We start from the raw sequence: 24,600 nt of genomic DNA on the forward strand, positions 1-24,600 counted from the left end.
TCTGAGAGAAGTTCAGAGCATCAGTTAATAGCAGGAGATGACTTACCTTTTAATTGATGGAAAGCCTTCAAAGCATAACAACGTACTTCCCCTTCCACTTGCATCTCCAAATCATGGTCGTGAGCTTCTCCTTGCTTTGGGGAAGCTCACAAAGCTTTGTGCTTTCTCTTAGTTCTTGCTAGCTTTAAAAGAGTGAAGACATCAAAGTTAATCTGACCAGACACACATACAAGCACAAATACCGTCTCCTTTTCCCCAAAACATATTCAGCTCCCCAAGAAACAGAATCACACTAAGGTGAAAACTTAGCAGTTTTTATTTTTTAAAGAAAAATATTCCTCTTTAAACACAAAGCATGAACTAAAAACCTCTGAGGAACAGCTCCTCCTCCCTTGGAGCGCATTTAGCTAAACTGTACAGTATTAGAGCTCCCCAAACAAGCATACACACATGACATACAGTATATCTTTCACAGAAAATAAAGGTTTAGGACTCAAAATTGTCCTCCTCATCCTCTCTAGATACCCACTCCATCCAAAAGTATTGTCCCTTATTCCTACCACAGGACACAGTGATGGTAATTTCTGGATGCAACATATATTGAAAAGAAGAGTATTGGCCAAATTGGCCCTTTCTAGCCTTCTAACAAATGTCTGCGAGAGAGGTTAAGACCATAGTTATTTCCAGGAATGGTGCTTGGAAGGAAAAAATATAGCAGCATCCACAGGCAACACAAGCCTTTGATTCCAGCTGCCCTGTGTTATGGAACCCAGTCAGTTTAGCACTGTTTTATAGATGTTCCCATAACCCAAGAAGTGGGAGTGGGAATAAAACATTCACAGGCCAAATTTGTTGTGTGAGCAGACAGCCTAAAATTCAGTGAATTTGCCCTACATATGCCAGCAATGAGGTTTTTTACACATTGCTACAGTGACCAATTTCATGTCTAAGATTTTATGTAAAAAGATATGATGACCTTCAGAAATCAGCAACATTCTCTCTATCCCCTCAAGTAGATATGTGCATAATACTTGTCACATCTGCCAAACTACCCAGACTGCGGAACCAGACTCCAGAATCCAAATTCTTCCTAATTCGGAACAGCAAAATCATCAAAAGTCTCTGCAAGGTCTCAGAACATGCCTGACAAGCCCATAGCCAAAGAAAAAGTACCTGGGCAGTTTCAAGGGAAGGCAGGAAAATGGAGCTCATTTATTTCACACCTGATCATTAATTGTTGGTATTATTAAGTCACGCTCACATCTTTAGCGGACTGTTTTGTAAAGCTCTTTTCCATTCCATACACTCCAACAGTTTTTACAGTAGGAAAAATATTAGAAAAATAAAATCTCACCCCTGAACAACACTGTATGAAGATCAACATCATCAGTCACAAAGATTTGTACAGGGGGACCAGATAATCTTTTGTTTCCTCCAAACCAGCTTCATATAGAAAACAGCAGCAAGATAGACACAGTATCTAAGAGCTAGATTAAGGCCAACAATATAAAGACAAACACGGGCTCAGATCTTTTGAAATGGAGAAACCCTCCAAATGTTTTTATACATCTGCATGCACACGCGCACACATGCACACGCATACTCGTGTGTACGATTCGAGCGAAGGCTTCACAGCTGTGAAAGCACCACTGGAGAGTGTTCTAGCACCAGAACGAAAAAGTTGGTTTTCTTCCCTCTTCAGCAATAAAACCCAAAGTCTTTATATTGCTTTGGACAAGGTCACCAAACACCCTTCCAAGAACAGTTTCAGTGAGCAGATTCAGAAGTGCAGTGACAAGTTAAAGGGTTCTTGTTCTGGAATACGGGTAAGAAGAGGTGTGTTGAGAAGCTGCAGCTCCTTGGTCGCTGGAAAGGAGGAGAGAATTTGTATTGCAATCCGGTAGAGACAGAGACCAACTTGGACTCCAGGTGAGCGCGATGGTAAAACTCAGCGCAGACTGGGAGGTGAAAGTGGAAAGTTTGCATACATGAAGTCACAGTGCACATCTGTTGGCATAATAAAGACAAGGAAACACACAGTATTCTCTGGCAGGCTTGTCTCTGCATAGGAGGCCCTTGGGTATGCTGGAAGTTAGGACAAGGATCCACGAATGGGATGTCACACACTGCACCAGGACATCATCAAAAACAGCAGAGGTCTAAATAGAAGCTTGTCAGTTGGTCTGCTAGCATCTTGCCTATACACATGCTCAAGTGAGCCTGCAGAAGTCTATAAAAGGGACAAAAATCTCTTAACAGCATGGGTATGGGCCAGGTTTGGCTACAAGTAGCAATTCATGCAAGTTACAAAAGAATTAATCATCAACCTGCAGCACATCTTTCTGCTGGGGGTCTCTATCCTGGGTCTGGGCCTTGTACACTTAGCAAATCCCAATATCAGATTGAGGCGTCAGGTTTCTGGGTAAATGTATACAACCAGACAGCTCCTCACACATCTTCTAATAGAACAGATTTGTGCGATTTACAGCAAGAACAAGCTATGCCACTCGCTGCTTCAATGAAAACACCAGCAGTCAGAGTTGTGAGCTGAAGCCCTTTTACTACGGTGCAAATAACAAAGGGATCCTTTCTTATTACAGAATTAATTGTAACAGAATTAACGCCTCCTGGGTAAAGCAAAGCACAGGCTTCCTCCTTCTAATGCAAACCACAAAAGGATGTCTGTGCGGGGTCTGTGCATACCTACAGCAACAGTGCTGGTTGGAGGTATGGACAGACAGCAGTTTGTGAGAACCAGCACGACCAGAACACTACTGGTGGAAGTGGCCTCAGGACACAACCCAGGTGGAAGCACGTAGATATACAAGATGCAAAAATACGACAGAGCAGCCAAGGTCACCCATGTGCTTAGGCAAACTTAAGGCAACTAAAGAAACTTCACTGCTAATTTAGAGGAGAATACTAAAGGGAAGAGAGAAGAGGAACCACTGGGCAAAGAGGCTAGGAATGCTGTTAGAGCAGCCAAAGCCCAGCATTAAGTCATCCCTCTTCTCCAGCTCATTTGTTTTAATTCTCCTCATTTTACCAGCACCATCAGCACGAGGTTAATGTGTCAGAAAGAAGAGCTGGGGATAAGTTCCTATAAAACGTAGCTTACGCATTTTCAGGTTTGTGTCTCGGATCAGTTCCTTTGAAAGAAAGCGCATGGGCCATTTGACTGGCCTCTTGCTTTGAACTGGAGCTTCCTGGGTTCCTCGTCATGACAGTTGAGTATACAGTAGTTTTTTTTTAAAAAAACCAGCATGCACCAGTGGCACAGCCATTAGACATGAAGCCATAGTTGAATTCTTGTCTCCTCAGACGCAGGTGGAACCAGAAAGAAAGGGAGTGTTGGCACAAATCAGTGCAGGCTCCGGTAGACATAGGCTGATGTGAAGATAGCGTTGAGAATCAGACTCACAGCTAGAAGACCTCGGAGACAGGAGTTACCAAAACGACCTTAGCAGAAGAGGACAACACAAAGAAAAAAAGGAAGAGTAGATACTAAAGAATTGATGAGATAAATAACAGTGAACATATGTTGTGCTCTTTCTCGCTCTTTGCCCAGCATTTTCACCATAAACAGAAATTGCTGAAGCACTTTTCCAGTCAGGAAAGATTCCACTGCTCTCTTTGGTTCTATTTTCATCTCATCGCCTTTCTCAACACCTGCATCCCCACGCCTTTCCTTCTGTCTCAGTTCAGCACTCTGTCACTACTCTTCAGACAGTCCAAAGAACAGGAATAGCCTTATTAAGGTCTTAAAAAAGCAGGCAGAAGATCCATTTTGCGACTACTTATTTATTTGACCTCAAGATCAGATCACTACTACAGCACAGGAAAGATCTTGGTTACCCTCATAGAAATGCTCACGCATACGTGAAGCACTCACACAACTTGTACCTACCTCTCCAGCCTGCCAAATCTTCACCTTTGGTAGTTGTGTCTACCACACAGGTAGATGAGTGTGATGAGCGATCCTCCTTTTTGAGGGAATTGTCACTGCAAATACTCCCTGCTTCCATAGCAGATCTCATATCTGCAAGGAGAAAAAGATATGAAAATTCAGAAGGCACCAGTGGAAGCCAAAAGTAGCAGAAGTTACCAGACTAAAGCTAGACATGAGTAATGAATGGTTGCCTGGTAAAATCATGAAAGGACTGAGGACAGGAGCTGGAATCACGAGGCAAATTTCACTGCTGTGCAGCAGAAGTCACCTTCATGTTTGTCTCATACACTGCCCATATCAGCATCATCACATTTGTGATTAAAGGAGTTATCCAAACAGGGGGAAGGCAGTGGCAGTAGTGTCCTTGGGGCACCACTAAGTGAGAAAAGGACATGTTTTGGCAGACAAGAGGCTCTCCAGGCCAGTGGATTCTTAACAGAGCTTTGGTAGCCTAAGAGTAATCACCACATGCGTTTTTCCTGAAGGTTTCCCATCTATTGTGTGGCCTAGATGATGTACAGCTTTGCTTGCAAGCCAGCTCCTTCCTACAAAGGCACTTCCAGGAGCGCAGTACGCTGCCAGCATACCGTGCATTCCCCGCTCACTGAGGTTCTTCTTTGGAAAGGAGGACAACTCGGTGGCAAAGATGTTGCTGTCTGAGTGGGTGTGCTCCTCTGAGCTCGTTGGGGTGAGCAGAGCCTCATTCTGAGATGGGAAGAGCAGCAGTTTCTGTCCTTTCAGGTTCAGGCGGGCAGGGCTGATGAGCGGCCGGCGGTACCGCAAGGAACCTGAGCTGGAAGTCACAGAGCCAGCCACGGATGGTGCAGGAGAGGGGATGCGGGAGGGAGCACAGCTGCTGGACAGCAGGGGGAAGTGCTCTGAAATGAAAACATCCCCAAAGAGAAAATAATGAGATTACAATCCCAATACAATAGGCACAGTTTTCTTTAACAATTTTACGAGAAAAGGGAACGGGAGTTGCAAATGTCCAACATATCTTGTACTAAAATTCTTTATTCATTCCAGTTCCCACACTGCAAAACACAGAGAAATTCCACGTGCACTTTGGTACACTCAAGAATAACTTAGACTAGAGATGGGTTTATCAGGAGCCAGGTGAGCTTTCTCTCTGCTCAGTTGTGTCCATTCAGGAGAGCCTGCATTACACATGCTGTTTTGCAGGTAAATTAACCGTTCTGGCATGTCCTTTAAAGGCTGTTAGGATGCAAGGTTTGCACAATGGCATTAGCCCAGGCTGTGACTGCATTTCCAGCAGCAAACACTTAAGCAGCACAAACAGCCAAAGGACCCATTTGGGGTCAGGAGGGCAACAGACAGGTCACTGAAGGACACAGGAGCAAAAAGGCAGAGCAGACTGAGTAGCCAAATTAGCAGTTCCTTGGGCTGGGGAAGGAAGGTGAAACAAAAGAGCTGCCCTAGGAACAGTATAGTCTCCTGTCAAAGCAATTTCAACTCAGCTATAAAGCAGGGAAGGGATCCTTGCTTTGTCTCACTGATTTTACTGTGCTCTCCCAGGGAGAAGGACATCCAACACATAGAGCCCCTTATTTTAATGCAATCCCACTCTTAGCTGGAACTCTCTCTGCAGAATTTCTAACAGCGAAACTGACATTTTCACTAGGATGTGAGCAAGGAGGAAAGAATTAAACTTGGATCATGTGTTTCAACCCACTCACTGCAAATCCTGCAAAGACAGTTGCGCTGCATGGCCTAGTGCATTACCTGATGTAGGAGATTCCTTGGACTGAGATGACTGCGAGGCGGGTCGACTTCCACTGAACAAGTAGCCAGAATCTAAAAAGTAAAAATAAAACAGTTTCAACCTGGCTAGCTCAGCTACTGGAGGTCTATCCCTCAGAAATGTTAACTGCATCGCCTTGTCTCAGCTCTGCTCCCTTCAGCTCTAGCAAAAAAAAGCAAACTACACAGAGCAGCCAGAAGGAAGGGGGCAATCGCTCTTGCCAGATCAGTTATCTCAATCACGTCCAAAAGCTGCTCTTCTCCATTACCATGTCTAACTGCTCCTGTCTCTCTCCCACACATAGCCTTGCAGCTTGCACCATACTGCCACAAAAGCCTGGAGAAGCCTCTGGATTTCAGTAAACCCACAGCAGGCAAGCACTCAGTGAGACTTTTTTGCTTCACCAAGATGGCCATGGCATACTGCGTACTTTCTTAATGCCAAAACCCAAATTATCAATGCTGGATACTCCTTTGTGCCACAGGAGCAGCAATCCCTAAGCAGGACTATAACACGTGGACACCTCACAGCCCATTTCCTTCTGAAACACTGTACCACTCCATTGCCATTTCCATTGGGCCAGAAAGTTTCATGCACACTTACCCGCTCTGGCCAAGGAGGGGATGGTACCCAGCGAGAGTGCTCTGTTGAGACGACCAGGAAGAGAGGAAGAAGAAGTTCTGCGTGGGGATCTGAAGAGCTGTTGGTTTGTCAGCTGGAGAATACTGGGTGGTGTTGGGACAAAGAGGGACGCAGCAGAAGAAGGGAAGCCAGTCCCAGTGCCACTGGGAAAGACAGTAATCGAATCCCCAGAAAGGTACCTGCAAATGACACACATGACAGACATTTAGCAAGGAGTACATTCCACTAACTCCCTCTCAGTTTTACTTCTTGCATGGACATTTGCTTTGTTATCAGGTTTGTACTGATGTTTCAGTGCAGAAGTGCAAGATGCAGAATGCTTAAGAGTTTATGGGAATGCTCCTACACCTTTGAAACTGGGGAAGGAAGAACTGCTCAACCTTACTTAAATTATTGTGCATGGACCTGTCCCACAGTACAGGGTGGAAAAAATGGTGGCACAGTTTAGGAACTCAGGTGCAAATAGGCATAGTACCTTAGTTCTCTCCCTGGATGAGAAAATTACCCAGAGAGCACCCGAATGCTTTACAAAGTCCAGATACATACAGGACCAACATCTTATATTTGTTATGTGCACATGCAAACAACATGCTTAGAAATGTCATGACTGTGGGAAATAAGTAGTTATCTACTAGTCTCTTTGTCTTTAGAAACCACAATCAACACCTTACCTCTGATGCCAGTATAAAGACAAGTATCTTTAAGGGTACCTAGATAAAGATCTAGGCACAAGAGCTCTGTTTTAAAACTAACATTCAAACCTCTTTAATACATTTGCCTTTATTATACTTCTGTGAGGTAGGGAAGAGTCACTACCCTCACTTTACAGATGGGAAAGAGAAGCAAAAAGAAGCTAAGTGACTTGTCAAGGGTCACATCAAAATCCTGATAGACACAAACCTGGGTTTTCCAATCCTAAATTGAGGCCTAAAACCATTACATTTTCCTTTCTCTACATATCATAATTAGCCACAAATTTGTGTATAGCCACATGTACTAGCATATATGTACTAGCATAGCCATTCAGAGGGAACTGTGCTCCTGTAACGTACACTCCAGGAAGTGTCTTGCTTCTAGTGCATTAAAAAATCTCTATTGTAGTGCCTGGAAAAAAATTAAATTGTCAGTAATAATGGCAACTGTATTTCTAGGTCTGGGAGTTGTTTTCATAGAATCATAGCATGGTTTCGGTTGGAAGGGACCTTAAAGATTGAAATTTTTTTTCCAATGGGTTTTCAATGAGTTTTTTCCAAGTGAAAGAGGGGAGCTGTAGAACAGCATGTCCAACTTGAGAACACAAGATGAGAGATAACATACAAAGCATACTAAGGGTACCTGTACCAGTTAGCTTGATTTTTAAGTACTACAGACAGAAACTGATTTCTATTTCACTGGTAAAATAACTATATGAGACAACTTCGTATCTCAGTCTTGCACTGTGAGGTGATTTATGCATGTGCCGTTCTCTCTTGGAGATTAAAGAGGTGATGCAGCAATATTATGCAGTGCTAGCATGTCCAGAATAAGCAGTCTAGAGTTAGGATTACAATTTAAAATATCTTATAAAACTACTTATCTGCTAGTATGAGGCAGACATCAACAATCCCGACCAGCTTAATCAGGCTGAACAACATCTGAGCCAACCAGCTTCCTGGTGCTTGCAAGCAGGACATGCCTTTAACAGCAGCAAGGAACTCGTCAGTCTTGCAGCAGAACCTGCCCAACCTCTTCAGGTTCCAGAGGACCTGGGAAGGGTGTCGTGCTTCGCAAACATGAAGAGTCCTTTAGTGCACATACATATACACAGTTGCCCCACCACACACACAGATGTAAGTAGCAGATGTACGTGTCCATCTCAGCTTTGTAAGAGAAAATGAATGGGAAAGGAAATTAAAAGTGTGGCTCAGGACTATGATATGAATCATATCAGAAAGAGTGATACCTACCACTCACTGTGCCATCTGTGAAGGGCCAAATCAGAGCATCGCCTGTGAACAACGTAGCTATTTTTTCCTAACTTTGTACCTTTTGTATCTTTGGGCTAAAGGATCCAACTTTACACAGCTCCCTGCTGCACTGGAGAACAGTTTATCTGGCTTATTGTTTTTTGGCAGTTTTTCACTTAATGGGCTGGAAGATATTACAATCATTTATCACTAATAACCACAATCTCTTTCCTGGGATTGTAACTTGTTTGGATCGGACTTCCATGGGCTCTGCTGCTAAACAGTCCCACTTCTCAACCTCACCAAGTTAGTGCAGTCAGATCCTCTGGGCAGCTGATGAATCATTTGTCTTGCACCATCCAGAAAAGGAATTTTTCTGGTTAGCAAAGAAGAGCTGAAGAATTTTAAGTATAGCATATTAATGCCTTCAGACTGAATGCTGATGAAAGAATGGCTTAAATATTGGTCTGCTCTGAACGAAGTAAATTCCTGCAACATGTGCAAAATCCTGTTCTTTTTCTATGCGCTTTTCTCTTTAGCGTTTGCCACTGTCAAGTCAAGAGGGCTAGATGCTGCTAAAAAGCAGGGGTGCTGTCATGGGAATGCACTTCATGCCTGAGAATGGTCAGCTGAACTAACACTTCTTTCAGAAGCAGATGAAAAAAGGTGAGGAGATCAAGAGGATCACAAGGCAGGAAGCAGCCACATCAGAGCCCTGGAATGGAGCAGTGCAGCTGTGTCTTTGCTCTCGGACTACCACATTGCTCCAAGCCATTTGTGATAACAGTGGGCCTGGTAACAGTGAAAAAAAAGGAAGAAGGGGGGGAAAAAAAAAAGGCTCTGGAGTCAGTTTGTGGAAATAGTCAAGGCCCGGAAGCCGTTTATTTCAGAAGTTGGTATTATGAACATCAAAAATGGGGCATCTTAATTAGTGTTTACAACGATCACAGCGTTACTAGACAGTTGGGCACAACTCTGCTACACAAGATACTTTAAAAATAAATAAACAGAAGGTTAAAAAAAGAGTATTACATGGTATGGGACCGTACACTGTCCTGAAGAAACACCTCCTGCCAGCAGAGCCTCCCCTCCTCTGTTCCAACACCTCCCTCTTATCCAAAGACAACACCACATGTGTGTGCCTTTTTAATTCACATTTTAACCAGAGATGTTGAATCACCCCTGGGATAGAGAGAGACACGGGAGAGCATGGGTCAGGTCAGACTACAGGGCTGTAGATGGACCCACTCCTACTATCAGATAATTCAGTACATGAAATAAGAAGGTAACATGCAGTCACAGGCAGCTTGCTGTAGGTGCCCAGGTTCATCTACCTGGAGGCAGCCAGGGAACCATGTGTCAGTCACAGGGTAAAATGTTTCCTCTGGACTTAAGGTCCCATCATAATTTAGCTATGAGTTCATCATGTATAACTGCACCATTTTCTGCGGGCAGCATGGGTGCTGCTGCCCAAGACTGCAGAAGTAGCTCACTATTGCCTCACTGCTGGCTGCGAGACAAGCAAGCTTCTGTGGGCTGCCATGCAGTCACTTGTCTGGTTTGCTGCATCGCATCAGTCAGTGCCATACCCCGTGCCTCTGGTCAAGTTGACAGAATCAGGAGTAAAGAGCAATATGGTGAATAAAAAACAGGCACAGGGAGAGGGGAGAATAATGTTAAAAACGGCACAGGTCTCAGACACATTAAGATTTTGATATGTGACTTAGAGAGCTAGAAACTTCAGCTGCCAAGACTAAGAATTCTTTTCTCCTATGTGTTGCCCTCTTTTGGATGAAAAAGGAGGGTTGAACTAGAGCTGAAAATGCTCCAGCTGCCAGGTCTTGCACTAATACCTTCTGGAGTAGAGACAGATGTTTGGCATCAACTTTGCCTTCCCGCCTAGCTGGTAGCGCAAAGGTAGGGGTGTATACACATCCCACGGCTACAAAAATCCAGACTTGCTGGCATGACAAAAATGCTCAGAGGATCCCTTCCCTGCCTGTGTACTTGACAGCTTTGGTCCCAAATAAGGCTTTACAGGGGATGACTCAAGGTACGCTTCAGGACTGAGTACTGCCCCTTTCATAGGACAGCATCTGCTACAGCTCAGAGGCCCCAAGTGTACTTGCAGGTGTCGGCACACCTGGAATGAACAGGCAGGTTGTATGTGACAGCACACAATTTCAACAGCATCTCTTCAAAAACTGAAGCAAAGCCATATACCACAGCTCCCTGCTTTCATGAGTGGAGTCAGTCTGGAGCAATTAATTATATTAATTTTTATAAGAGTATAAATAATTTGTCCACAATACATCAATATATACTTTCTATACTATCTAAGCATGATTATTAGCTTCACATAATTTCAGCGTACTTGAAAAATATCCATAAAGCCAAAATAAAACACCACTACACCATTTGTATATTCCCCTCTTGTCCTCACCCTTTGGCACACCCGAGCTCAGTTCACTAGTGCATGCAAAGCACGGATGTAGGAATGGAGGAGTTAAGAGAAAGGAAAGAATGAGATACAAATACAGTGTATTTAGAATCATAAAGGGCCACAAAGGCATCAGTTTGCATGCACTGATGTCAGCAAGGGCTTCAGGAAGACCAGAAGTAGCAGCAGCAGAGATGCTTCCCTGGTTGCTAGCTCTGGGTTCTCCCTCAACTCCCCTATAGTCTGCAGAGTTGCTCAGAGTGCAGCCCAAGTATCCTCTTAGGCCCTGCCACACTCTCTGGTGGCAAATGAAGGACAAAAGCAGCGGCCTGGCAGACATACAGGCACTGCTGTCCCAAGCTGCAGCTGTGTCAGTTCTGCTGAAGCAGAGCAGCACAGCGTTGTCACAAATGTTGTCCAAGGAAAGGCACTTCATGAACCCACACCAGCCCCTTTATATATCCAGCTCTGCTGGGCAGGGTACAAGATGATTTTGAGTTGGCAGATCAGCCACGGCCACTGTAAGAGTAAAGACCAGAGTCAGCCACTTTGGGCTGGAGCAGATTTGATCTCAAGTGACACACAAACCCGCTAACAATCCCTCACCACCTCAGCTCCATTCTATAGTACCATCCTCTGGTCCAGACACCAGCACATGGCTAGTGTTAAAAAGCAGCACCTGAAATTAGAGGCTTTTGGGCTAAAATCCTCTAATATTGTTGAGTTAAGATGTTTGCATGCTCTGGCCTGCATAGCTGGGAGAATCCTCAGGCAACAAAGCTGCATTTGGCAACCACAAGTTACCACATGTTGCTCTGTGGCCTGAAGTAAGAGTCCAGCTAAGTGAAAACAAGAAGCTCAAAGCACTGATCCAGTGGTTCTGGATGATTTGTGTGTCAGCTGTGTTGGTAAGTTACCAGCCCTTTGTCAGCTATTAGCCCCCTCAGCAGAACGAAACGTATACCCATGCATCATACAAAATAGCACCTCAGCTTCATGAGGATGGTGGCACTGTGCTCAGATGTTGGACTTGCACCAAAACACCTGAGCTGCAAGCACACATTTCCTTCTGCCGGACTCACTGGGGGAGAAGCAATCAGAGCTAGATGGCACATCTAACTGCTGAGCTATTTCCTAACTGAACCTCAAGTGAAAAATGCAAAGTTGGCAAAGCACCTTCCCTACAGAGCCTGCAGCATGGCACAGTGTTTAGAAGAGTCTATTTGGCATTGAAATCAGGTGTTGCTGGAACAGTCTCAGTAAAGGCTGTGGTGGTTTAACTATTGTTTTTTTTCCAGAAACAGTCGACAGTAAAATACTGCTAACTTATAACTGATCTTCTTCAGGCCTAATTGTCTAAGGAGACACAATTGGTACAGATCAAACGCTCGCAGTTTATAAATCAGAACACCTCTGGAAAAAACACCTTTCTCCTCCTTTCTTCCCTCTCCTCCAAAAGATCAATCATCCTCTACCATCAGCAAGAGCATGTGAGACAAAGCATGTGAGAAAAGCAGAGAGAGAGGAGACTGTCAGCATCAGAGACTCCAGAAGACCAAAATTTCACTTGCTGCAGGTTTGGTTTTGAGGTTCTGAGGTTTTTTGCCAATTTTAGAAGCAGCAGCACAGACATGCTGAGGCACCAAGAAGTGGGAAAATAAGCTGACACCTGAGCAAAGACAAAAGCTTCTTTGGCATTAAAATTGAACCACACTTCACTATGTTTTGTTATTTTGTTCCGCCTTTGAAATTTCTCCAATTATGAGTCCAAAAGTTCTTCAATTATAAATTGTGGACAAAGCACCACAGAGACCAGGGCTTCAGTTGTACAGCTTGGCCATAAAACAAAGTAGGTTTCTGATGTTCTGACATAAAAAATTACTGCAACTTGTAAATAGATTTCATTTGTATTAATCTGCATAAAGTGAAGACAAATGGATTTCTCGCTTGCATGTCAACTGCAGTTAACATATCTCCCAGATTAAAAGATTTTAAATGCTTTCAGTGGAGATTTGCACTTGCTGTGCAAACAGAGCTACAATATTTCTTAATGGTATTATTCAGGCTTCACAGTGTAAACCCCACTCCTTCCCACAGTTCTGCCAACTGCCTGTTCCTGATATCTAGTGTGCATCCTCCCCAGCCCATCACAGTACTGCACAGGGAAAAAGACAACAAGAAACAATCTGGGACTGTGAGCTGGAAGACAAACCTTTTGGGTCAGGACTGATAAATGATGGGAACATGGAAGAGTGGAACCAGACTTTGCAGACGCTGGATTCCTTTTGTGGACAAGTAAGTAAACAACCCTCAGAGCAGCAGCATCAGTCACAAGCACCAGAATGGAGAAGGGTGTTCTGTTTGCTTGGAGGTGGATATTGCAGTTATCTGAAGGCACCAGAAAAAAAGTTCCAAAGGAGAGTACATATGGGAAGCAGGTTTGTGTGTCCCCTTCCCAGGCCAGCTGTTAAGTTACAGGCATGTGGTCTGCCCATGTACCTTCCCATGACACGCTCAAGTTGGCTTATTGTTAACAAAACTCTACAGAGCTTTTGTTAGTGCCACCTTTCAGCTTTCACAACAAATACTGGTTTGAAGAACAATAACTATGAAAAGCTATGAAATATCTTTTGTTTCCTTTAAGAAAGCTCCTATAATTTCACCAGCATTTGCAGCATCCAGTAGTGTCTGAATTTTTCAAGAGATGCAGATACTTCACAGTGAGAGCTCCATTCTGATTATTTTAGAGTTTATACATAGGAAGATCAAGACACCCAATTAACTTGTATCAGACTATTAATGTGGCAAGTTCCATTGCGCTATTCTGAACAGAAGAAAATAGCAGATCTTCTGTAACAATGCTATTTCCTCTTGAAAGACCCAAACCCGAATGAGAAACTCAGTGGAGTGCCTTGCAAAAAACAGTGCGGGATAATCAGACTGCTTATCCTAAGAGGCCCCAAGAAGTTAATCCTACAAAAACCCAAGCAGCTGAAAGCTCCTTCCTCCCCATACAGTAACACGCAGTCATCACAGCTTTCAGCAGAGGACTGCCAGGCAACAGTCACAATTTCCAGACCCCTTTCTGCAGCAGCATTAGCACCAATGCCAGACTTCAAAAAAGAACCCCTTCAAGTAACAAGAAAAATCCATCTCTATTGCCACACAGTCCCACAGCAGAGGCTCCCACCCCTTCCTACAGCACATCCTCCTCATCTGTGTTCTCAACTATATGAAGAACATTGACTAAGTAGTGATGTACAATGAAAGCTGATCATGTCCCATAGAATGTGGTTGTTAGTCCCATCTTTCTTCTCTTTCTAAGGCTACAGGAGTGGAGGAACATATGCATTTTTATCCAGTTGTGCTTTTACACAGATGCTCCTCAGGGAGAGGAGGACGGGTAAAAAACCCAAAGAAAACCAGCACAGAGAGCAACAGCAATCGGTAGATTTAAAAATTTAGCCTAAAACAGCTGAATACTTTCAGATGTTCAGTCAAGACACCCTGAGCTACGTAACCTTTTAAAGCACCCTTTTAAATAAATTATTAAAGTTCCAGTCAAAAGCACTTAAGGACACCTCCCCATTTAAACTGGGAGTCCTAGGAGAATGGCAGAGCAAGAGAGCATGCAGTTAAGTGATGCTACACAGTGGAAGGCAAGAACCACCAGGTGATGGACTACATGTGTCCCCTCCTCGCATGCCTGTACACCATGCAGTGTTACTACAGCACACGTTAGGAGGACTTGGAATCCAGAGGCAAGTTCCCATCAGTTCAAAATTAAAATGACCAGCACCATTAGAAAACTGAAGGTGGCCTGGGCCCCATGGAGGATCAAGGCAGAGGATTCCTCTGTGACTAAGGATGGACAGGCAGTGAGAAGAACCAGAAGGAGAGGAGAAGCCAGAATCTCTTTGGCTGGAGGAGCAGAATGGGGAGGAGGCGGCTGCATTTATGGAGCAGTTTGTGAAGCAGCTGCTGGAAGAATTAGCTTTGGGGAAGTTGGATATTTGCACTGCTGACGTAGGATTCAGGAGGAAGGGAGAATGGAGGCAGCAGGAGTAGCTTCCATGGCTAGCACCAGCAGTGGAAGTGCTCCAAGCAGCTAGCACAGTAGGAAGCAAGGATGGGAAAAAAAAGAAAAAAATATATATATAAAGGAAGAAAAGATCTTCACTGCTTATCTAATTTTAAAAAAAAAAGGAACAGAGGAAGGGGAAATAAAAAGAGGAGAGAGAAGCACCAGTCGCAAAGAGTTCACAAGGCTTTTTTTCCTCCTTCCCCCAGCGTCACTGCTCTGGCTCTGACCTTCGGGGCCGGTATCTCCCATGGCCCGTTGACTTCCGCGTGGCCACTGCTGTGGTGAAGCCCACCAAGCAGCACAAGGATGTGGTGACAAATTTGGCTGTGTCAAGCCAGTTGGGTGTTTCCGTCTTCAGGTACCTCACAGCTAAGTGCAGACTCATCACTATGAACCACAAGACTGAAGCAAACGCATCAATTCTCCGGAGCCTGCAATTCCAAAAAGAAACCAAACAAGACAAAAGGTAAGAGTTTAAACACCCAAGAACCCCCTTGGTCCTGAGCAAGGAGAGGGAAGGTGGGGAAAAGGTGGGGAGGGTACACAAACTGAGCACGTTATGTACTATCTCTCATTACGGTTGTATCATCTGCAGCCCCTCCCACTGCTGTGGTTAAGTACCTGAATAAACCAGTTCCATTTTCTACCAGATTACGGAGCTGCACAGGGAGCTTTTCACTCACAGTAATTCAAGCTTAAATTGAATGAACCAAGGCACAGATCCAAAGCAAGCTCTGCTGTCTCCATCCAGCCGGCTGGCAACCCAAAGAATAACAAGAACGGTGCCACCCAGTACTACGTATGCCATTCTGGCAAATGTTTACCCCCTGGCTCACTGAGTCAAGACAGGGCAAAAGACCTCCAAGATAATTCAGTTTTCCTTTAAGTGAAACAGAAGAAAAGAGCACACCCACCTGATCCGCCCAGCTAAGAACATGGCCAACAGGCAGGTGAACAGCCCAAGGACAGCGACTGCCATCTGGTGATTCTTTGTGTAAGCCCATGAAGCACTCAGTTTCTCCACCATCTCTTCTGGGAGCAGGCGGAGCAGCTCCTGCCAGCGGGTCACCATCATGGAAGTGCCATTTTCCAAGTCTGCATGTGAGCTTGTGTCAGTCGTGCTCTGAATGGATGCTGGACCAGAGGAGACAGGAGGAGGGACTCCTGCACTGAGTAAGAAGGGGTCACCTGGTCCATACAAGGCCATCAGAACCAGTAATGCACAGCTGAGGAAGGCCAAGAACCGCAGAAATACCACGTGAGCTGGTGTGGTTATGGAAGCAGAAGAGGAGGATGAACATAAATTCTGCAGAGGAAGTGAGAAATACCTTGTCAGAAGGTGAATGAACTGTAGTAAGGTTTTATGAAACACTTCCAGACTGTATGGTTTACTGGACAGTTTTGCCCAAGTCCTTATAAGTCTCTGCACTGGGCTGACACCACGTGGGATGTTGTAGACTAGCAAAGAGCAACAGCAGTGCTATGAGTAGAAGCCAAGGTCAGGCAGGGCAGTAAGGCAAGAAGGTCATAATTCACTTCCCATTGTTCTTACTCCCTTCCCCCCCCTCTGCCATGTACCCAAGCTCCCAGAGTTAGAGAGCCCCAAGGCCACTGCCTTTCCCAGCAGCAAACCCAGGTGCAGAGGTACCGAGTTCTCTGCACTTCCACCTAAATTCCCTCATCTCTCCCACCATGTACCTGAGCATAGGTCTTGTCTGTCTCACGGCGTTTGAAATTGTGGCTGAGCAGCAGCGCCCGGAGCTGCCGATTCTGATGTTTTATGTAATACTCCACAGCAGCCTGGCATGGACGGCACAGCTTGTAGGTCTGCTCCAGATGGTGCTTATACACCTCAATCTCCTCATCATATTTGCCCTGGTGAAAGAACAGGAGAGGAAAAGTAGGTGAGAACTGCAGGTCCCTCACCACTTATCATGCTTGCTACTGACATGCAAGCAAGGCACGCTTCCAGTCTCCAGAGGAACAGCCCCCTGAAACCAGGCCTGAACAGTGTCCAAGCTAGAGACCAGCCATATGACCAACTTTGCATGGAGCTGACCCAGCCTCCATATCCCAGAAGAGACAAAACAGCCCTTGGAGAAGGCTGCTGTGGCCCAAATTCAGGATGCTGAATTTCTGTAGCCCAGTTTTGTTGTCTTTGTTGAAACCTTATGAACTCAACACAAAGCAGACCAGATAAGGCAACCCAGAGGATGAATGCATCCTACTATAGCGCAGTCTTATAACCCCAAGGTTTGATCGTGGTTGAAAGGTAAGGCGTGCAGCACTAAACTCTCTGCATGAAACTCTGGGGAGCCATAAAACCGTGAAGGAGAAAGCCCACTATCCTATCCTCGATGCATATTAAGTAATGGGAAGGCCAAGAAGTTGCTCAGCAGGAAACCCTACTGCTGTAACTGTAAAATCCTTTTGCCCTCCTAGGCACAAATGCCTAACCAGGGAGATGATGTGGCTGCACAGGATTCCCCTCCCACTCCACTAGTAAAAGTAGAGCAGCACAGACAAGGTCTCAGGAAAAACAAAATCTGTTAAGGCTTCAAGGTGACTAGTGGGCTGTTGTGCCTACCAGATCCTGTAAACTCAGCTGGGTCAATGGTAAGTACTGGAGTTATAAGCTGATCTCAGCAACGTGCATGTTTAGTTGTGAGCTCAAGCTTCAACTTCCAGTGTCCATCTAGAACAGGTCATTACATTCTGGCTTCAGAGTAGGAGTAGGTAAATTTGCAACACTAATCAGTAACCTTCCCTGTGCTGGAGTGCCACATAGCATTTCTGAAGACCTCTGGAGCATCATTCCATAGCACACTGAAAAATTCCCATCTCTCCTGCTTACTAGGCTGCAGCATAGTACCATTTGCAAAGCCAGACAAAATAAATTATTACAGAGCAAATTAATCAGAGCAGGAATTAAACAGAGCAGGAATAGCAGATACATCCATGGGAATGCCTTGGACAAACATTTTCCTGTGATGCCAGTGCCTAACAAACACTTACCTCCTTCCTTGGTGAGAACGAAGCCAGCTGTTTGATCTTCATGGTTTGATGGCTGTTGCATTTCTTGCAAAGCAGAATTTGGCTGTTCACCCACTGTTGAGGTTTGGCAGGATCACAGAAAGTCGTAGCACCCGACACAACATGGTTAAGGTGTTCCATGTACTGAGCAGGGATGGGCTTGTTGTAGTCTCCATTCTGACAAGAAGCAAAAAGTGGGCAGGAGGGAAAGTAAGTATGAGATCATAAAATCAAAGCCAGGTATCCTCTGGTTGGTAACAAGATTCCCTAAGCTCTGCCAGGAGCATTGCACTCCATGCATTCACCTATGGATTCTTTCTCAAATTTGATCAAGTGATCAGCTGCTGGTTCACAGGCTCTCAGCACAGAGCTGCCAGCTGTCAAACTGCTGGATATTCATCTGCACTGGGCCAGTATCATCTTAAATGAGGAGCAGGGTTTTCCCACAAGCACTGTTCCACGGGGCATGCACCTTCCCAGCCACGCTTCAAGCAATTTGTCACCGTACCTCTTGGAAGCCGTTGTACTGCTCACAGTTGGGGCAATCCCAGCAGTTGCGATTCCCGTATGGCACCACCGTGTCCTGATTGCAGAACCAGCAGTTCACTGTCACGTGTGTGGGCTTCCTCCTGTTAAGAAAGGAAATGTGGCAGGCATCAACACTGAATTCAGCTGATGCAGAGGAAAGCAATGGCTTTCAAACAGAGAAATGTGAGAGAGGCTGGAATAACAGTCAATCTTCCCATTCAGTATGTTTAATGGTATGACTCAGAGTTTTAGTCCATCTTTATTCCAAAGTAGAAATAAATTTCTGCCTGATGCTCATATCTCTTTGCGCTAATATCATGGACATGCCAGAACTTTAATAACAACCTTGTGAATAACCCACTTCTCTGTTTTTCAGAGGCATATTTGGGGTGCAAGTCCTCTCCATAATCAGCAGCGTTAATATACGTGAAGGGTGCAGTAGAGTTGCTGCTTAATACACAGGATTCTGGGGAACAGAAGTTATGATCCACAAGAACTGCATATGATGGTTCTCAGAAACCTGGGAAACAGGCTCATGGCTACAGTTTTGTCTGCCCTGCTTGTTACAAAATTTTTCAAGGACAAGGACATATCAAATTATCCCATGTTTCAGGCACTGTAAATAGCTGTTTCTTCACAGCTTTAGGATACATAAGAAGGAACTGAGGAATCAACGTCTTCCCCAGTTTTAATGCACTGGAACTGAAGAGACAAAGACTAATGACCTTGATCCATGAGCCTCTTGTTTTTTAAAACAATCCTGTTAAAACAGTGACTACAAGGGAAACAGCTGTGACACAGCCCCACTGCAACAGGTTGTGACAGATGTTTGAGCAAAGAACTTCAGTGGCCTGGCCCTTGAGCCTGCCTGCTAAGGAAGGTCTGCATTTGTCTTGAAACTCAGTGCAATACCCAAGAGGAAGCTTCCTGGCCGGTCAAGGCAACACAGCTCAGCTGTCTGGGTCTATCAGAACCTGTCCCAGTCCCACCTCCAAGGGAGGGCAGCTGTAAGCAAAGCCCAGGCAGGGAGTCACTATGGCAGCTATGCAGACAGATGGACCCAGCTGCCACCAGACCTCTTTGCTGCCTTACTCCACCAAGTAATCAGCTTGCCTCCCGCTGCACAGCTTCTAAGGCAGCAGTGACAGCAACTGAGCAGGGAGGCTCACGGAGGGCCTGGAAAGCAAGTAACAGTAGCCAAAGTGCTCACCAGTTGAGAGCAACTTCTTTTCTTCCTGCTCTAGGAAACATTCTCTGCTACTCCAACATTCTGCAGCAAAACATCTTCTGAATGCTGCAGAAATGATGTCTGGCATCCTGCAACCGAACGGGCAGGTGGTTCTCCCCTTAGTTAAGCTGCCTTCACCTTTGTAGCTGTATGCCTACAATTAAGATTCTTCCCCACTCTCATTTCCATAGACCAGGTCTTGAAATTTGGTTTATAAAATATCAAACTCTCAAGTGATGCTTGGGCCTCCTGTTTTAAGTATAAATGATGAGGATAAGCTTGAAATGAAGCACCAGAAAGAAGCTGAAAAAGCCCGAGTGCACAGAGGATTCCCTGCCAGATGCTAAAAGAAAATGGCTGGAGCTACTAGGGTGCCAGATTCTCATCTCAAAATAGATGCATACACCCACACCCCTCTTAAAATGAATATTCACTGCTCATCTTTCTTCATCGCTGAGGGGCCTCAAAACAGTAAGTGATACAAGTTAAAAATACCACCATTGGAAGTGACATGCAAAAAAAGAAAAAAGTTTTAACACAGACAGAAATCTAGGTCGCTAGTGCAAGTTATCCATGAGCTACAACTGTCCAAAAGACAAGTAAACCACATGTCAAAACAGCCATATGAAGGATGGACAGCAGCACCTGTTGGTGCTAGTTTTATCTCACTATCATAGGTGTAAAAGCCAGGAAAATATAACGCACAGGCTTCAGCATGTTAACTCCCAAAATACAAATCCTACCAAACCTTGAGCACAGACTTTGACAGCAAGCACAATCTCAACTCCGTCCTCTGATGTCAGTTACTGCACAGGTCCCAGGTACTGTAGAAAGTGCTACAATCCCACCTCCATGCTGCTGTGGCACCATCCTCTGGCACCCACAGAAATAAGACACTGCACTTCAATCTCTACCTTCCATGACATGACAGAGTAGGAAGAAGCATTAATTTCAAGGATAACACAGAAGTGGAAAGCACATGCCAAAAAATTAGTAGAGCACGCATGCTATAAAGCAAAAAAAGAACCAATGCCAAATGCTATCTGAGAACTTGCTAATATCAGAGACCAAATCCTTAGTATACTCGAGACTTTTCCATCTTTTCCAAACAGGATTCCATTTCTCCCCCTTGAGGCTAAGGAAGCACTACCAAGGGTTAAATAGCAGCCCTTCATTCTCACAATGTATGCAAAAGAAATTGCTAAATCCTGGATTATTCAGGATAAAAAGCAATAATCCTTCCTTTTGTGAATGTATAATCTGTTGCCATAGAAATAGGTGCAAAAAAAATCAGAAGTTCCCAACCTGCTGGATGCAAAAAGAAGAAAAAAAAAGGTCATTTCAAGCAAGAATATGTAGGTAGGGTGCTAATTTTCTAGTAATTGGGCAGGAATTTAAAAACAAAAAACAAGTACTGCATTTGGAAAGACTCAAATATGGATTTAATGACTTTGGAACTATATATACATTGACTGAATTCAGGCAGCAGCTGAACATAAGCTAGAGCACACATTGCTTCTGAAGTCAGACATTCTGTTACGAAGAGACAGACAATGTAAAACTTGGCATTTACCATGTGCTAAATCCCTTACAAAACACTAGGCAAATCATCCCTAAGGAGTTTATAATCTAACACTGTATTAACTTGAACTAGCTTCACTGGACAAAAAACCACCCTGCAAAATAAAACCTGAACAACAAGAAGTGATTGAATTAATTACTGCATAGAGATTCCGTTAACAGCTGACTTGCTGTGCTAACTCCTTATGTAGCCTGCACACCCAAACAAGCTAGGAAAAAATCCCAGGTTTGGACAAATTGTTTTGCAGGTAGAAGATCTTTGCTTAAGACAACACTGGGGGGACATACCTGCAGTAAGCTCAGTGATGAGATCAACACCTAAATGTCTGATACTGCTCAGACAATATGACAAAATGTTCCTTTGTGGGAGGCTAGCAGACTCCTTTATTTTGCTAACAAGCTTTCTGTCTGATACTGATACCCTGTTTAGCTCACAGTTTGGGGTGCTCCTCGTGGCAGCTCAGCGAGCTGTCATAATTCCAAGTTGTGCCCATGTCCATCCCCTGCCAGAGCAGACCCAATGCTAAACCCCATTTTCCTATGTGAGAAAGACACATCACAGCAGTCTAGATTCCAGCAGGCAAACTATATCATAGATGCATTTGCTCAGAATTAGCAGTTGTAGACAGGGTTGAAGATTTAGCCACAAGACCAGATTTCTAGTACAGAGTCATAGGTTATAATGCAGCCTATCCTTTCCCAAGAGACAGACTTAGCTTCCTCCTAACAGGGAAAAGGTGCCCAGTGGACCTAGGCAGGGACACAGACCCACAGTCATAACCACCTCCTGTGCTGTCCCCCTCAAAGGCTGTCTTCTATGAAACAGCAGCTTTCAGGAGGCAGCAACTTTTAATACTCTAGAGAACACCGGCCATCAGGACAGGATTCTCCAGAAAAGGTGCCTCTTTTTGCCATCTCAGTATCTGTGACAGGCTTCTCAACTAAATGAACCAGCTGCACAGCAGTTCCTGAGTTCCCACCGGCCTCTTTCAGAGTGCGTGACGGCTTACCTTGACCTGACTTGCAGAAGGAGCAGCCTCTGCCATCACTGACACAGAGAGTCCCAAGAAATAGATCTTTGTGGGGTCCTCTATATTGGTATGGAACAGCAAGTCAGTAGCTAACAATCAGGAGGGGCACAGAAGATGAAGGAAATGTGGCTACAACTGCTGGTCTGAACTTAGCAACCTGACTTCCAACAATATGTAATAAACAAGTAGCCAAGCTGTGATCTCAAAGAAAGACCACAAAATATCAGAGTTTTCCTATCTGGCTCAAACTCGTAAGATTTAAGGAGTTCCTGTGCGTACCTGGACATCAAATGTTTTTTTCTCCCTGATACAAAAAGCACAGTCCTAGATGCTGGCACAGTTACAGTAGTGTAACTCCACATATTGACAGTTATTTCCCTTTCTATGTAAGTGCACTCATGCTGAAAATGGAGCAAAGCAGGGCTGTATCATAACATTAACATCAAAGGCAAAGGCAGTATCACGTCTGTGTTTGGATCAGTCCCTTATAAAACTGGCCTCCTTGATGACTTTGGAAGATTCATCCAACTAAGGCAAAGTAAGAAATTAGGTAATATCAGAATAGTATTGAGAAACACAAATATGTAGCCCCAAAGAATTATCAAGGTCACCTCCTGAAAACCCTTACAGCTCACCAGCAGTTTTCAAGGACTTGGGAAGAAATGCTTTCCATTCCAGAGACCTTTTGATGAACTTGAGCAAAACAAATCCAATCTCTTCCCTCAAAAGACATACTAGCCTCAACTGAGTCAAAGAAATGCTGCCTGCTTCACTGGGGATTCCTTTAGGCCACTAGTATTTTTTAGCTCCCCTAAACATGCCACAGAAATGCCCAGTCTTGTATACGGGCTAATATTCCACACACCATTTATATGGTTATAGAAACAGCAATTACTTTAGAGCAAACCTGAAGTATTTCATTGTGGATGCAGAAATACGTTTCTGTTTTAAAGCATAAACCAGAACTGAACCTTAAAACAACGAGCCCTTGGGACCGAAGAACTCCACAGATGAGCAGACTGCTCAAGTCTGTTCTGTTACACAGTCTCAAGTGCCTCTTATTCTATATATTCCTACATTCATTTCAAGCTATGCTAAATTAAAATCTGTCAAATTAAGCTTTACTCCTTTTATGAAATCTGTATCCTGATGCTTTTCAAACCCTGTTCTCAACTGATCTGTGTAAATTTGTTCTAAGGTCAGAAACGTTTTGTGCAATTAAGATACAAATGACCAAAGAATTTTGGTCACTAACTAATAACTTCGACTTCTGTGTATGTAATCTTCCCAAGTTTTAGCACTGCACTAACAGCACTCTCCCACTGCCATCACGATTTCACCTCCAAATCAACCAACATAAGCAGCAAAACATTCTTCCATCTGAAAATGAGGAAAATCTTCTTTACTTTGAGGGTGCCAGAGCACTGGCACAGGCTGCCCAGGGAAGGTGGGGAATCTCCTTCTCTGGAGATATTCAAACCTGCCTGGACACGACCCTGTGCATCGTGCTCTGGGTGACCCTGCTTTGGCAGGGGTTGGACTGGGTGATCTCCAGAGGTGCCTTCCAACCCCAACCAGTCTGGGATTCTCCTTCCCTGCCTCAAACACGTCAGAAAACAAGAGAGGGAAACCCCGAGCCTCCAGCAACCTTTGTAATACCGCCAGTAGTAATGCCAGCCCCTAGAGTACGTACTGGAGGAAGGGAAACGTTTTAGATTGCCTAAGCACAGCTCCCACGGCAGGCGAGCCCTTGATGCTCAGTGCGGGCAACGCAAAGAGCCGAAGCGATTCCAGGGGATACGGAAAAACGTACCCAGGCATTTACCTATAAGTTTTTGTTGCCGCTGACAATTTGGGGGGATCTTTTCCTCAACACACGCCTCATGGATAAGACCACCACAGGGACCGAGCCACACCGACCCCGCGGTGGGAACCCTCGCTTACCTCAGCCCTACCTGCTCTCTCCACAGCCCGCTCAGGCCGATCCCTCAGCCCCGCGCGGAGCCCTCCCGCCGCCGCGGCCCGCACCCAGCCGCCCGTTCTCTTCCTCCTCCTCCGCCACGCCGCCAGGCCCTGCCCGGCCCCTACCTCCGCGCGATGCGGCAGAGCAGCAGCCCGACGGCGGCGGCGCAGACGGTGACGCCCAGCCCGCCGGTGGGGCTGCGGGCCAGCAGCGCCCCGTCTCCCTCCATGCCGCTCCCCCACGCAAGGGCCGCAGCCATCTCCGTGACCTCATCGACGGCGTTTGCTTTGTACGCGGAGCCGCCGCCGCTCCGCCCCTCCGCCGCGGCGGGGGCGGGTGACGTGAGTCACGGCGCGGGGAAGCGCCGCGTGAAAGGCCGGAGTCGTGCGGCGGAGCCGTGAGTCAGCGCCGCA

General features: G+C 45.2%; 1 protein-coding gene across 3 annotated transcripts; it reads right to left on the bottom strand.

Moving 5' to 3' along the window:
- Positions 1-298: 298 nt before the first annotated feature.
- On the bottom strand, positions 299-24,527 carry TMEM201 (transmembrane protein 201). Of its 3 annotated transcripts, none has more exons than XM_068414472.1 (11): positions 24,313-24,527; positions 18,365-18,485; positions 17,839-18,033; positions 16,522-16,698; positions 15,738-16,129; positions 15,051-15,254; positions 6,315-6,532; positions 5,693-5,764; positions 4,537-4,827; positions 3,908-4,039; positions 299-3,459 (listed from the first exon to the last, which is right to left on the bottom strand). In XM_068414472.1, the coding sequence occupies exons 1-11, from the start codon at positions 24,444-24,446 to the stop codon at positions 3,362-3,364; spliced, it is 2,034 nt and encodes a 677-aa protein (XP_068270573.1). In that variant the 5' UTR covers positions 24,447-24,527; the 3' UTR covers positions 299-3,361. The 3 variants fall into 3 exon arrangements, with proteins under 3 accessions (XP_068270573.1, XP_068270575.1, XP_068270574.1); XM_068414474.1 differs by having other exon boundaries at positions 24,180-24,405; XM_068414473.1 differs by having other exon boundaries at positions 24,169-24,405.
- Positions 24,528-24,600: the final 73 nt, after the last annotated feature.

Source organism: Nyctibius grandis, chromosome 17 (genome assembly GCF_013368605.1).
Source record: "Nyctibius grandis isolate bNycGra1 chromosome 17, bNycGra1.pri, whole genome shotgun sequence".
Classification (NCBI taxonomy): domain Eukaryota; kingdom Metazoa; phylum Chordata; class Aves; order Nyctibiiformes; family Nyctibiidae; genus Nyctibius; species Nyctibius grandis.

What these genes read in the sequence shown, in the direction of transcription:
- TMEM201 (XM_068414472.1), bottom strand. Translation starts at nt 24,446, where the DNA reads ATGGCTGCGGCCCTTGCGTGGGGGAGCGGCATGGAGGGAGACGGGGCG. An exon ending in AGTACAACGGCTTCCAAGAG is followed by an intron (nt 18,034 to 18,364) that starts GTACGGTGACAA and finishes GCTTCTTGTCAG; the next exon opens with AATGGAGACTACAACAAGCC. An exon ending in GGGAGATACCGGCCCCGAAG is followed by an intron (nt 6,533 to 15,050) that starts GTCAGAGCCAGA and finishes TGTCATTTGCAG; the next exon opens with GTACCTTTCTGGGGATTCGA.